Source organism: Colletotrichum karsti (assembly GCF_011947395.1).
Source record: "Colletotrichum karsti strain CkLH20 chromosome Unknown Scaffold39, whole genome shotgun sequence".
Taxonomy (NCBI): domain Eukaryota; kingdom Fungi; phylum Ascomycota; class Sordariomycetes; order Glomerellales; family Glomerellaceae; genus Colletotrichum; species Colletotrichum karsti.
This window is the reverse complement of record NW_024065939.1, coordinates 322,602-336,106: the sequence shown is the minus strand read 5'-3', so window position 1 is coordinate 336,106 and position 13,505 is coordinate 322,602. Positions and strand designations below refer to the sequence as shown.

The window sequence follows — 13,505 nt, the reverse complement described above, 5'->3', positions numbered from 1 at the left end:
GTCGTCGGCTAATGAAACATGCATCAAAGTGTAAAAGCCACTGAGGAAGTAGTTCTCATAACCCTTCTTGTCGATATCGTGAATATGTGAACCTCACTCACCAATGGAATAAAAAGAAATAAAAATAAAAAAGGTGACCGCGACCCCGCCCAATCACGGAGGCCGGGACACCAGACGGCGCGGCGGCGGCGGGGGGGAAAAGAACAGGCCCCACCACAGCCCGGACCAACCAACCAACACAAACCAACCTAACCCCAAGCTTCCATCCGACCCCCAAGCTCTGTCATTTTCCTCGAAAGGCCATCATCAACCGCGATCGACCGACCTCACACCCCGGCACCCGGAGCGAGAAGCAAACCACCACGCCTCGACGTCACTGATCCCCCGTACACCGAGGCCTAACGAAAAAAAAAAAAACACCAGCCGCCCGCTCGAACGAATCACCCCAAGATAGCGAGCGGATCACAATTGCAAAAAACACCACCACTACACACACACACGAGCGCGCAATGGCGGATAGAGGATCGCACAGAGGCGGCGGCCGAGGAGGCGGAGGCGGCCACCGCGGGGGTCGCGGAGGAGGACGCGGCGGGGGCGGAGGCGACCACCACCACCGCGGAGGCGGGAACCAGGGCAGCGGCGGCGACCGCGAGAGGCCCAAGAAGGAGAACATCCTCGACCTGTCCAAGTACATGGACAAGAAGATCACCGTCAAGTTCAACGGAGGGCGCGAAGGTTCGTGCTCTCTCTCTCTCTTCCTCCCTTCCCTGGACTCCGGTCCTTTTCCTTCTTCGCTCGCCGACCGTAGTTTCGCACCTCGGACCGGATCGCTAACCAGTCTCGCTTCTAGTCACCGGCACACTCAAGGGCTACGACGCCCTGATGAACCTGGTTCTGGACGAGGTCCAGGAAGTCATGAGAGGTACGTACACGAAACCCCCTCTTCCCCTCCCCCAAACACCTCAGTCGCTAACGAAAGCCCTCCCGCAAACACAGACGAGGAAGGAAACGAGACCACCCGATCCCTCGGCCTCGTCGTCGCCCGCGGCACCCTCCTCGTCCTCGTCAGCCCGCTCGACGGCAGCGAGCCCATAGCCAACCCCTTCGCCCAGCCCGAGGAGGAATGAGAAGCAAACCCGCCGTGGTCGAGGAACAACAGAGACGAAACGGACATGACGCATGATGTACGTGTGAGCCTGCTGGGAGGGGAAAGAACGCAAAAAACGAAAGGGTGTGTGCCCCTTGTCGGCATGCACAGCGTGGCCGTGATCGAGACGATGATACCCGCAGTGGCAGACATGAATCCAGGACATGTCGGGACATGTGGTTACAAGGCAGGAGAGCAGGTGCCGCGAGATTATGTGGATAACACGACGGGCGGATGCTCAAAGTTGCGAGCCTGGCATACTTCATGCGCCACCGGTGATGCCATTGCGCATGAAAGGAATGAAAAAAAGAAGATTTGTTTCGTTACTGCTATCTCTGCGTCATCTCGTCTACCTATGTCTCAAAAGCGAAGACCCCATACTTGGAGGGCTCCTCGGCATCTATAAAGATCGTCCAAATCAGGACCGCTTGAATCGCACTCGCTGCTATAAGTTTGTACCGTGCAAGCGCAGCCCAAGTTGCGCCACAACCGCGCCCAAGCATAGATCCAGGTTCAATCATCCACCCATATTCCAATTCCGCGGTAGGCCAATATCAACGGTCTTCATGCCTAGGCTTAGCATGCTTCGTGGCCGGCTCGCTTGCATCCCTCGCCTTCGAATATCTGGGCTATATATATCCACCGACTGATCCTGGTTCGAATTGTTGCGGCCCACGCCCTCGTTTGCTTGTGTAGTCTTGATATCAGGGGGTTCCACCTCTCCAGCCCTGATGGGAGGAGCTTGCGCTCTCGGCATCGGCCGGCAGTAGCTGCGGCCCGCGTTCTGGCTGATGGCATTGCTCCCGACCCGACCCTAGTGGGAAGAGCCTTGGAAGCCCCGGTTGGCAGGTTGTTTGCCTCCCTTGAGAAGATCTCCAAATGCGTTGCCCACCGCCTTCTTAAGTTCCTTGTAGCTGACTACGAAGCTGGTCTGTTCGTCTCTACTGGTAAGACAGATTCGGTCGTCACTGCCAGCATCCAGCCGATTGAGACACCTAATGATGTGGCCCATGTCAACCACGGGGTTACCATTTGCATCGACCTGGTGAAAGACGTAATCCCGGAACAACTTGAGGACGTATCTTTCGCCGTTTTCGGACCACGTCCGGTCGCCATCGAATTCTTGCCGTTCGTTGATGGCCCCTAACTTGACCATCAGACGCACCAGGCGGCCGTTCTCCAGTTCCCTGAAAAGTTCCGACTTGAGGGTATCGGACTCTTGTAGGCAAGCGTCAAGTGTTGCTACCATGTGAACTGCAATCCCGCTGATGAATTCTTCGATTCCCTTTGGCGTAGCGCCTGGAGGAGCCGGCGTCAAAAGCCACAGGACGGTGTCAGTGATCTCTTTGGAGTACGTCCGGCTCATCTGCTCAATCAATCCCTTGAGCTGGTTGGGTGGCAGGTTGGTCAGCTGGTTAGGTGGCGTATTGGTGGCCAATGATAGTATCAGCCTTCCGAAATGGATCAGATCCTCTTGTTGCAGCTCCTGGACAGGCCGGCGCTTTTCAAAGTCAATAACATCCAGTATAGAACAAGCGCCGAGACGAATGCGGTTTTTGTCCGTGACTATGATCTTGCTCATGTCAAGGCATCGCGCCGCGAGGTTCAACGCGTGGATGGCCTTCAAGGCATTGGCGATCTGCGAGACGTAACCCCATAAGACGCTTTCTTGGATAGAAGTCTTGGCGGCGAAACGGTTCGCATGAGCTGAACCCGCCTGAGGGAAATGCAGCTCTGCCAAAGTCTTGGAAAGCGGGTGGTAGTCGTGAACGAAGAAGAGAGAACTGTCGCCGAAGGCACGCGTCGTAAACGCGTCGTGAATGGTTACCACATTGCCGTTCATGAGGCGCCGCCATTCTTTAACTGAGCGGATAGCATGTTCGTTGGTCAAACGAAAGCCTGAACGAGTCAGTAAGAGGTGGTGAAACTCGAACTCGTTGCGTACCTTCGATTCTGCGGAGGCAGTATGTCCGCCCATTCTTGGACGATGTTGCCTTGTACACCCACGTTGTAAAACCAAAGACGGTAGAACTCTTTCGGTGACTAGTATCGAGAGGCACAAGTGAGAAGTAGTTGTCCAATGCAGGCAGTGTCGAGTCTGCAGACTGTCAGCTTGTTGACTCTGTTCATATGTATGGTGTGCATACTTGGCATAACCTGCTGCAAAGCATCGGCTTTGCGTTGCATCTCCTCGCGGAGCTTCTCCGGTAGGAAAAAGTCATGAACTTGTCTCTGAAATGGGAGCAAGTCTTCTCTGTAAGGCCCTACAGGCGCATACCAATGATGTTGAAGCTGCTTGTGTCAGTGGTTTGTTCGCCAGTGACAGTCGCAAACCTTACCGGCGGAAGAGGGGCGGTATAAGCGTTTTGGTGTTGAAAGTACGCAGCACTTGAGCCACCGAGACCAGTTGGGTCATCTGCGTAAGGGTTGAAAGGCGTCGGCGGCAATGCTTGCGCGACGCCTGGCATGGTAAATGGGTCATAATTGAGTGCTGGATCCGGAGTCGCGCCATTGGCGGTAACCTTGATAGATGAGCCATCTGCATGGAAGAAGCTTTCCATTTCCAATTGTAGACTTACACCGGTACTCAATTCAAAGTTCTGGGGAGTAAATTCTCGGAATGTCGCAGGGTTAAATACTGTTGATGATGCTTCTCCTTCTTGGGCAGCCGGTGTAGCAGCTGGCAGGTTTGTTAGCAGCAACCTTTGGACCACAGGACTTTAGGTAACTTACATCCAGCTCCTCTTGGGGTGAATACTGCCGCGCTGGCAGCCTGAGATGAAAATGTTGATTTCTTTGTGGTGCCTGAGGAGTTGGCGCTCGGAGATGCTACAGATGGCAGGCCAGCAGGAGTGAAGGAGGGTGAATCGACATTGAGTGTCTTTCTCGAGCTGAACAAGTCTGAATGTTAGCCCTGGCTCCTTGTATGCTTTGTGATAGTGATTGGTGCCTGAGGGACAAAAGGGTGATTGCTGAGCTCGGTCTCAGCTCCGATGATGTAGGAGGGGTCCATCTGCTGCATAAATCCTCCGGTTACGCTCCGAGCAAATACACTGTAGGCCGACCAGTTCAACCGTTTCGGATCGACAACAGAAGTCTGGCAGTACCCAGAGTGCTGCTGCATTCGATGTTACCTCACAACGCGTCGGTCCCAGCCCCTTACGAAGAATATCGCTGTCTTCGAACCAGTCCCTACGTGCCGCTGTAGAAATCCCATTTCCCCGGACGGTCTCCGGCTTTTTCCAACAAACGCCACATTGAACCGATCTATATTATCGCTACGGGTTGTTTCTCCGATGATGGGACTCGGATTGCGAGGGCAGTCTCGGCGTTTTTTTTCGAGTATTCGCGAGGCCGTATCCAGGATTCCCAGGGGCACAAATAGGGCGAGATGCAACGCGTTTGGAGCAGAAAAACACCTACAGTTCTGACTGATTGCTCTGGCTCTGAGGGCTATTCCGGGTCGAGTTGGATGAGTTTGGGTTGTGATTAAAGGCGCAGCCTGCGTTCTCGTAGCGGCAATGTCCGTATATCATGACATTCCGGCAATCTGTATCTTTGTTCTCTGAACCAATTGACGCCGAGTCAGCATTCGAGTTCTGGGGAACTCTAGGGATTGAAGGTGGGCGTCGACTTGCCTCGGGTTTTGGGCTTTGGCGACCCGACTTGTCGACGCAGATCGGACTGCGGGTATCGCGAGGTGGCCATGATCAGTACGGTCGGTGGATGATATATTCGGCCCCTTGGTCGACGCTACGACGTCTGCAGAGAGTCAGCCAAATGCAGAGCCCATGATCTCGTCGTCGGGGGTCGGTTCCATGTGGTGGTAGAAGTTGTTGAACGCGCGCGCGCTGGACGTGGAACTTGGTCATGGGCTGGGCGGGGGAGACAAAGGCGGGCAATTGTATGGAAGTGCAAGCAGAATGGAAGGACTGGAGCTCGCGTGGGGCTGGCGCGCGACGACGGACTGGGGGGGTAACATGAACAATTTTGGCCTGACGCACTTGATCCTTGCAGACATTTCCCATGCTTCGAACAATCGTGGTGGGGTAGACGTCTCGGTCATGGACACACGAACGACGCCGTCAAAGTTGAAGTCGGCCGCAGACGGTTCGCACCAGAGTAGAGACGTCGCGGGTAAGTGATGTAAGGCGTCGGCGGGCGGCAGAGATTGGAGTTGGAGTCGGCCGGATAACGGATGGTACGCCGAGCAGTAGGTACGCGCGCGCCCGACGAGGAAGACGACGAAAGAAGAAACAAGGTCGAAGAGGAGAAGACGACGGGAGGAGAGAAACCGGCGGCGACGGCGGCAACGGCGGGAGTAGCGACAGGCGACAGTCGCAATCGTAAAGAGCCCGGTAATGATGCAAGTCGGATGTGCCAAAGAGAGTTTGTTAAGGCAGTGGCAGGTACGGCGCTGAAGCCGACGACGGCTGAGGGAGGAGCACAGATTCAAATCGGGGTCCGGGGGTTGTAACTTGTTGATGACACACCCGCAGCTAAAATGCAAAATGCTGCTGCACTTGCCTCAACTGTCGGCGCTAAACGTGGACGAGCCAACTTCCAACCTGACGCCAAGGCAGTTCCCCTCAGGGCACACACAGGCGCCGAAGGATGAAGCAACGGACTAGGTAAATCGACCTTCAATAAGTGCATTATTGGAGGAAGAACATGATTCATGTCCAATTTCTTCCCAGTTGACGGCGCATAAACTTGTCCAGACTCTAGAAGGCTTGAGCACCAGGAAACGACATTAACCCCCTGTTTTCATTGTTATCTGCTGTTCCCACTCAAGATCCAAGATCTACAGAGGCGACGTCTTAGAGCTGCTCTGGTCAGGATGCGAGCTATCATCCCCAATTATGAAGCGGAACTTGGAAAAGTACATACAAACCACGCAAGTGATAGAACGCTGCTTTCATTGTGAAATTCCATTTGCACGTTGCTAGCTACGTCAGCCTTTCATCTTATGGTGATTCGGATTTCATTGTATGCAAAATGTAATAATGCAATGAACCATTTACGTATTTAACGAGTAGCATCCGCATAGCGCGATAAGCGATAAGCCTCTTAACACGTTGCGACCCCCGAACGCGGTTCTCTGCAGACGCGGACCTGCCTCCCGTACGGTAAGGTACCTTACACGACGAGGAAAGACACCTGAAGAACAGCTACCAGGCCCTGGAAAGCAGGTACCCTACCAGAAAGCCTTAAGCGGAAGGCACGGTGCGGAAGTACACCTTGCCCCCTGCCTCCACATTCACGGGATAAGTGTCGTCACTGGACCAGATATCTCGCCTGTCTCTCCAGTGGAGCATCTTCACCTCCGACTTGACATCCTCCCACTCCCATCCATTCGACTAGGTAGCTGAAGCCACGTCCGACGCTTACCTGCTGCTCTCGACTGCACTTCAGCTTTTGCTACTCTTCCGCAACTTGTGCGACCGGCCAACCCGTGGGCTTGCTTTGAACCGTTCTCTTTGTTCGGCCTGCATAGTCTACGTCTCAACCATCAGCTTTACAGCCAGCGTCTGACCTGAGCAAGCCGTCGCTAAGCTGCGCCTTACCTTATTACCGACAACTTGCCCCATGGACTGCTGAAATCTTCCGACAACTGGACACAGCCGTCTTTACCCTGCATCATGGCGGAAACTGGGGACTTGGACTTGGAACAGCTCTCCGCAAGTGAGCAAGAGGCTTTGCAGCAATACACCCAGGTAACAAATCAGGAGCTCAAGGATGCGATACCTCTGCTCCAGCGATCGCAATGGAACGTCCAAGTATGGCCTTCTCCCTACTATACCATGTCCGCAGCCCTCGCTGACCATTTTGCGACTACAGATTGCCATCGCCAAGTTCTTTGACGGTGAAGGCCCCGACCCCGTCGCAGAAGCCATGGCGCAGGACATACCCAGGACAGCAGCGCGACATGAGAATCTGCAGGAAAGCCTCCTGGCCTCTTCAGGTCGCCCGCAGCCGACCCGAAGAGACCGGCCGGACCCCGCCCCGCGAATCGTCCCCCAGCCGAACACAGTCCGACGGCCGCCGTTCCTCATCGGGTTATTGCTGGCGCCTTTCAGCATCGGCTACAGCATCGTGTCCAAGGTGTTCCGTACCGTCTTCTACCTGCTCAACTTTCTGCCGCAGCAACTCCGGCCGCGGGCCATTACTGCCGCAGCCGGCAATGGTCTGGGAAGCACCAACGGGCGTCGAATGCTCATGCCACGCGATACCGCCGCACGGTTTAAGCGTGAGTTTGAAGAGGAGTATGGAAACACAGAGCTTCCATGGTTTGAAGGAGGAATTGCGCAAGCCCAAGACTTGGCCAAGAAAGACCTCAAGTTTCTTTTAGTCGTGCTCATGTCGCCCGAGCACGACGATACGGATTCTTTTGTACGAGATACTCTTCTGGCTCCGGACGTGGTCACCTTCATTAATGATCCCGCCAACAACATCATTCTTTGGGGCGGCAACATTCTTGACTCGGAGGCCTACCAAGTTGCTCAAGAGTACAACTGCACAAAATACCCTTTCTCCGCCATTGTCTGTCTTACCCCTAAGGAAGGAAGCACCAGAATGAGCATCATCAAGCGTCTAGCTGGACCTATGCCTGCGTCAACATATCTGGCGGAAGCGCAGACTGCCATTAATAAGTATGCGCCCGACTTGGCAGGCGTTCGGGCAGAGAGGACAGCACAGGAAGTAGCGCGAACTCTCAGAAACGAGCAAGATTCGGCATACGAACGCTCTTTAGCCAAGGACAGGGAAAGAGCGCAACAACGGCGCGAGGCAGAGAAGGCCGCTGCAGAGGCGGCGCGTAGAGCTGAAGAGGAGGCAGCGGCAGCGGCGAAGCGGGAGGAACAGCGTGAACAATGGAAACGTTGGCGGGCGACAACCATCGATGAAGAGCCACCAGCCGGCAGCAAGGAGATTGTGCGCATCGCCCTGAAGATGCCCGAGTCGTCTGGGGCCGGCAGGCTGGTGCGTCGATTCCGGAGCGACACAACCATGGAGGCATTGTACGCGTTCGTCGAGTGTTACGATGTCATGGCGGCAGCAGAAGATTCGGAGAAGGCTGCACTCCAGCCTGAGGACTACGAGCATGAGTTCCAGTTCCGCATCGCGTCAGTCATGCCGCGCGTTGTGTACGAGCCCAGTAAGGAGGAGACTATTGGTCAGAAAATTGGGCGCTCAGGAAACTTGATTGTGGAGGAGGTATCACCAGATGGCGAGTCAGATGATGGCGAAGGTTACTCGTCGTGAGCGACGTACCTGGCGGGGCGCAGTAGAGACTTATACTTGGCCCAGCGACTGCATCGTGTACCGAATGATAGATTAGACCACATCGGCCCATTGAGCCTTTGGAAATGAAGTAAGCAGTAATGACAGCGGCTTGGACCAGTCACAGTATCATGAAGTGTGCCCAGGCCTCGGGCTCAAGTGGTAATCGCCGAAAACGTCGACCGCAACCCGGCTTGGCAGACTAATGAGATATTCGGCCAGGGAAGAGGCAGCCGATGGCGGGTAGGTCAGCAGCGGTGATTTGCGTGGCCTTTGAGGTCTGGCGTCTTGGAGACCCCACAAGTCAAGATCAACCAGCGCGAGAAGCTGCAGGTCTCGTGGCGCTGATGAAATGTACGTCAGTGGTCAGCCGCGATGAGGGTGTAAGTGCTTGCGTGGAAGAATGAGGCTGTGCAACGGGCAGCCATGTGGAGGAGACAACGAATGAATCCAATGCCGGCGGTGAGGGGCAGACGGATGCTCTGTCAACCACCGTTGACGGTAGAAAACGACGATGGATCAAGACACGAGAAGGAGAAAAGTAGAGATAGCGAGGAGGAGGAAAAGGCATCATGAAATGTTATTTGTTGACGACTTCGGACGGCAACAAGATAAACGAGGAACCAACCCAATGGATGGATGGACACTAATAATACTGCACCTTTATTAGCACCTACCGCCGTAAACCATCCATGCCGTTCGATCATCAGTGGAAGAGGACCCTGAATTATGCCTTGAATGCTTGGATATTAGCCGCACACGTCAAAACGGGGGCTGTCTCTGGTTGATGCGAGTCCAGTTTTTGCCCATTTTGTTGTCACTCCTTGTTATTGACCTGTTTGTTCGCCAGAAACCAGCGGCTCTCCTGTCGTTGCTTTTGAGTCAGTCCAGTGGCATCACGGCCATGTTGCAGAATAAATGTGGGTAGACGCGAACATCTGGACTAATACCAAGATCGGATTCCCAGGTTTAAGATGGGATTTACCACCAGTCACTGGGCTGGACTCGGCTCTCACAGAACGAACGTGTTGTAACAGCGGAGCTGAGAGCCGTCATATCAAAACGGGTTGTAGGTCGCCGTTTCGCTGTTAGCTGACACTCATCGTGTACCTGGTGAGTACGTACCTGAATCATTGCAAGGGGCCCCCGTGTACAGCCATCCGCTAGACGCATCAGTTTGCCTTCGAGTCGTCGTCATGCCTGCACGAGTCTCGACGCAGTACCTGGCTTCAACACCTTACCGCAGCAAGGCACGCAGCAGAGAGAGAGAGCTCTATCCAATCCCACCTTCGCCCTCATCTGTCATTTCTCTCTCGCTCATGCGTGTTGTTTCTATGCCGCCCGTGTATCCCGAAGAAAACTGCTGGAAGGACGTCCCTACCGAGCAACGGCACTCAGCGGCAGTTCGTTGATCAGCGAGCGGGTGCGACTCATCCAAACATCAACTCAAAAGTCGAACCTTCGTCTCCTGACTTGATCTATTTTTCGAAGACTTCAGAACCAAACCCCAAGCTTGAGCTTAAAAAAAAGTCATTACTTTGGACACGGACAGACTCAAGACACGCTACCGCCGGCTTCCGCTGTCGCACATCGCAGAAGGAGGCTCAGACTCAAACACCCGACCCGACCCCGACCCTTGACGCTCTGCTCTGGCTGCTATCACCCGCTCTCGCGCCGCGCCCAGTCTTTTACCCAACAAGAAGACCGAAGTGGCATTCACCCCGCGGCAGATCGTCTCCAACGGTCTAGTTCTTCCTTGGACCAACGCGCACGCACGCACGCACTCCACGCCTACCTAGAGGACCCCGTGGTGTACTGTCCAGTGCCCGCTGTGCTGTGCTGTGCCGTGCCATTCATTGCCATTCACTGCCAGCGCGGGACGCCGGGCTGAGGTTTAATTTAAAATAACCCCCCAGTTCGTCTGGCCCTTCCCACCTCCGAGCGTCACTTCCAGGCTGCAGCTCGACCCAGGCCCTGCGCATTTCCTTCCAACAAACAACTTCAGTCCGCCTCTCTCCGCCCTTTCCCACGGACTACCAACTGCTCTCGCTCTGTCCGTACCTACTTGCACGACCTTGGTCCTTCGACACAGACATCTGTCACTTCTGTCTGTTCTTCCAAGTCTCGTCCGAGACACCCTTCGGCCCTTAAACCTATCATCCTTATCCCACCTACCATCGTCACCGCCGAACTTCATTCATCCGGTTGGTCCGTCTTTCGCATTAGGACCCCTGACGTTCATCCTCCGAACACCAATCCGCCAGGCCCGCAGCCTGCCCCCGACCGCGAACATGAAGGCCATGAAGGGGCTTAGTGTGAATCGCATGATGAGCACCATCAAAAAGCGAACGGCCACTGGTGAGTAGAAACACCCCGCGTCGCCGTCTTCCGGCCGGCATGCAGGGTCGCCGCGAACGAGGTGCTGATCGACGTAGGCTTCAGTGGACCCAGCGAGACGTCCGCCCTGGACCCGCAGAACGACACTCCCGAAGCTATCGCGGTCCGTAGCGTGGTATGCGATTCCCGCTCCCTCTAGTGCAACCGGCGTAGCTCACCCAATTGATAGAGACAATTCTGCGAGTCTGGAGGCCCGAATGCCGCTGTACGTCGTCCCCTCAAGATGCCCGAGTTTTGAGAATAGCACGCTGACTCGAGACTCCAGGGTGATGAAGTCCTCTACCTCCCGCCCATCGTCGAGGCCGCCGAGTCTTCCCCCGCAGCCGCCGCCGAATGCGCCCGCATCATTCGAAAGTACTTGTCCAAGGATAATATGGCCAAGGCTTCGTGGCAGTACAACGCCATTATGCTGATTCGCATCCTCACCGACAACCCCGGCCCAACCTTCACCCGAAACATGGACAAGAAGTTCGCCGATACCGTCAAGGACCTTTATCGCTCCACGCGCGATCCCAGCGTCAGGCAGATCATTATGGAAACCCTCGATAACTTTGAGACGACAAAGTTCGACGACCAGGGCCTTGGGGAGCTGATATCCATGTGGAAGAAGGAGAAGGAGCGCGGTTACAAGCAGTATGGCGCAGTGGTCAGTCTCCCCGAACCCCCTTTGGCCCAACTGGCTTGACTAACGTGTCTCTGAGCAGCCGAGAAACTCAGCGCCACCTGACCCGCGGACCATGAATGCGCCGCCGTTTGACCCTCATTCCCAGAACTACTTTGCGCGTCATCACAACAATCCGACACTGCCAAATCCTGTGGAGCTGACAAGCCGGTTGGAGGAGGCCAGGACGTCTGCCAAGTTGCTGTCTCAGGTGGTCATTAATACCCCTCCGCAAGAGGTCCTCAACAACGATTTGATCAAGGAGTTTGCCGACAGATGTCAGAGTGCTTCAAGGAGCATACAACTCTACATGAGGGCAGAGAACCCCTCCCCGGACAACGACACGATGGAGAATCTGATCGACACCAACGAACAGCTTCAATCAGCACTCAACCAGCACCAAAGAGCCGTCCTCGGTGCCCGCAAGCAGCTCGGAGTCGGAGCGCGGTCCGAGAATGCCAGCCCAATCAGCCCCAACTCTATCAATGGCCAACATCCAGGCCAGCACCCAGATGCGCCGCAACAGTGGCAGCAGGCTCAGTCGTCGTCGTCCAGCTCGACACCAGCTCCAGCTTTACCATCACGACCGGCCGAAGGCAACGGAAAGGGCAAGGCAGCCGAATCATTCGCGCCACCTCCAGGACCACCGCCAAAGCCGTACTCAGAAGCTCCGACGGACGATCCTTTCAGAGATCCCCAGCCGGACGCCAAATACTCGTCTTCGAGCAGAGCTGGCGGATCCTCCAACGCCGTGGAATTGCCAAGTCTGCCTAGCGAGGAGCCGCGTCTAGCCTTCGACCCCTACCATCCAGGTTTCAACGCGACGCCGAGTTACGTCGGAAGACAAGACAGCGCCGTCGGCAAGGTGACAATGCACGGGGCTGACGACGCCGCGACGCCTGGGGCCGGTCCCCTGAGTGGCAACCCGATCCAGACCGTCGACCTTCGAAACCGTCAACAGACACCACAGGAGGATTCCGACGACGATCTCTATGAATCGACTCCCAAGATCAAGAGGAAAGAGCCGGTCAACAGATACTAAGTCGGGCACCGAGTCTAGACAGGGGGTGTTTCAAACTCATATACCGATCGGCAGCAGTTCCACCCGGTAAGGCTTCACAAACCGCTAGGTAGGGGGCAGATGGAAACTGTGTTGGTGGTCGCTTTTGATGTGGGGGAGTTTTGCGTCCTCCGTAAGCCAAGAGTTGCAGTTATCGGGAAATAAGGCATCAGCAAAGCACGGCGCATGGCTGGGGACGCTTGAAATGAAATCAGACCGTTTACGTTCCATCAATCTTTTTTTCTCATTTCTTCTTTAGCAGCTCCACGATACGCTACTTGGCATACCAAATCTTTTTTTTTTCCCTTCTTGAAGACGACTTGCCCTCTTCGCAGAGACCACAACTTGAATCCTTCCCTCGCGACTACTTCCCAAACCGTGTGGACCTGCATGCTCACCGGCAACGTCGTCGCACCTGTCCGCCCGCAAGCAAGGGGGGAAAAAAGGACCCATGTGCCACAACGTCCCCTCGAGGTTTGCAGGCATGATTGTTTGGGTCGATTGATCTCGAAGGAGCAAACAACTCACTCCGCCCCGGGAGGGAAAACGGTGGTCCGATGGGACCGCGGAGGCGGGCGTTGGTGGACTGACCGAAGCACCGATGTGGCCCGTTTCCCAACTCGAGGTTGGTGGTGGTGGTATTATTGCTTATTCCTGCTCCCGGGTGAATGGGAGAGCTCGCGGTAGGAACCATCTTCGGACCGCGCTCCGTTGGTCGTCTGCGTTGGGCCACCATCTCCCGATTTGGGAAGTTGTCCCACTGTTCGTAGTCGGTATCGCATCGTGATCTTGAATCTCGATTTCTCGATGTGGTCTTCGTTTCTTCTTGGATACAGTATCGAGAGGGTGGGATTCCGCGTATTGGGAGGGAGGGGGGTTGCAGTGCCGACGCTCGATTCGAAGCGACGACCGGGCCCGGGGTGAATCGCGCGGTGGGTGGATGTGAGATGAAGCGTATC

At 55.3% G+C, this 13,505-nt stretch overlaps 4 protein-coding genes across 4 annotated transcripts; 3 read left to right on the top strand and 1 right to left on the bottom strand.

Moving 5' to 3' along the window:
* Positions 1–509: 509 nt before the first annotated feature.
* On the top strand, positions 510–1,127 carry CkaCkLH20_10314 (putative LSM domain-containing protein; the record flags this gene model as incomplete). The annotated part of the gene is made up of 3 exons (XM_038893028.1): positions 510–735; positions 851–922; positions 997–1,127. The coding sequence occupies 3 exons, from the start codon at positions 510–512 to the stop codon at positions 1,125–1,127; spliced, it is 429 nt and encodes a 142-aa protein (XP_038741683.1).
* Positions 1,128–1,961: 834 nt separating this feature from the next.
* On the bottom strand, positions 1,962–4,046 carry CkaCkLH20_10313 (uncharacterized protein; the record flags this gene model as incomplete). The annotated part of the gene is made up of 6 exons (XM_038893027.1): positions 1,962–3,046; positions 3,093–3,245; positions 3,295–3,439; positions 3,487–3,669; positions 3,727–3,827; positions 3,881–4,046. 6 exons carry the CDS (start codon positions 4,044–4,046, stop codon positions 1,962–1,964), a joined length of 1,833 nt encoding a protein of 610 aa, XP_038741682.1.
* Positions 4,047–6,789: 2,743 nt separating this feature from the next.
* CkaCkLH20_10312 (ubx domain protein) lies at positions 6,790–8,410 on the top strand (the record flags this gene model as incomplete). The annotated part of the gene is made up of 2 exons (XM_038893026.1): positions 6,790–6,927; positions 6,989–8,410. The coding sequence occupies 2 exons, from the start codon at positions 6,790–6,792 to the stop codon at positions 8,408–8,410; spliced, it is 1,560 nt and encodes a 519-aa protein (XP_038741681.1).
* A 2,309-nt stretch (positions 8,411–10,719) lies between these two features.
* Positions 10,720–12,528, top strand: CkaCkLH20_10311 (gat domain-containing protein; the record flags this gene model as incomplete). The annotated part of the gene is made up of 5 exons (XM_038893025.1): positions 10,720–10,786; positions 10,864–10,940; positions 10,995–11,030; positions 11,091–11,471; positions 11,527–12,528. The coding sequence occupies 5 exons, from the start codon at positions 10,720–10,722 to the stop codon at positions 12,526–12,528; spliced, it is 1,563 nt and encodes a 520-aa protein (XP_038741680.1).
* Between the last annotated feature and the right edge of the window lie 977 nt (positions 12,529–13,505).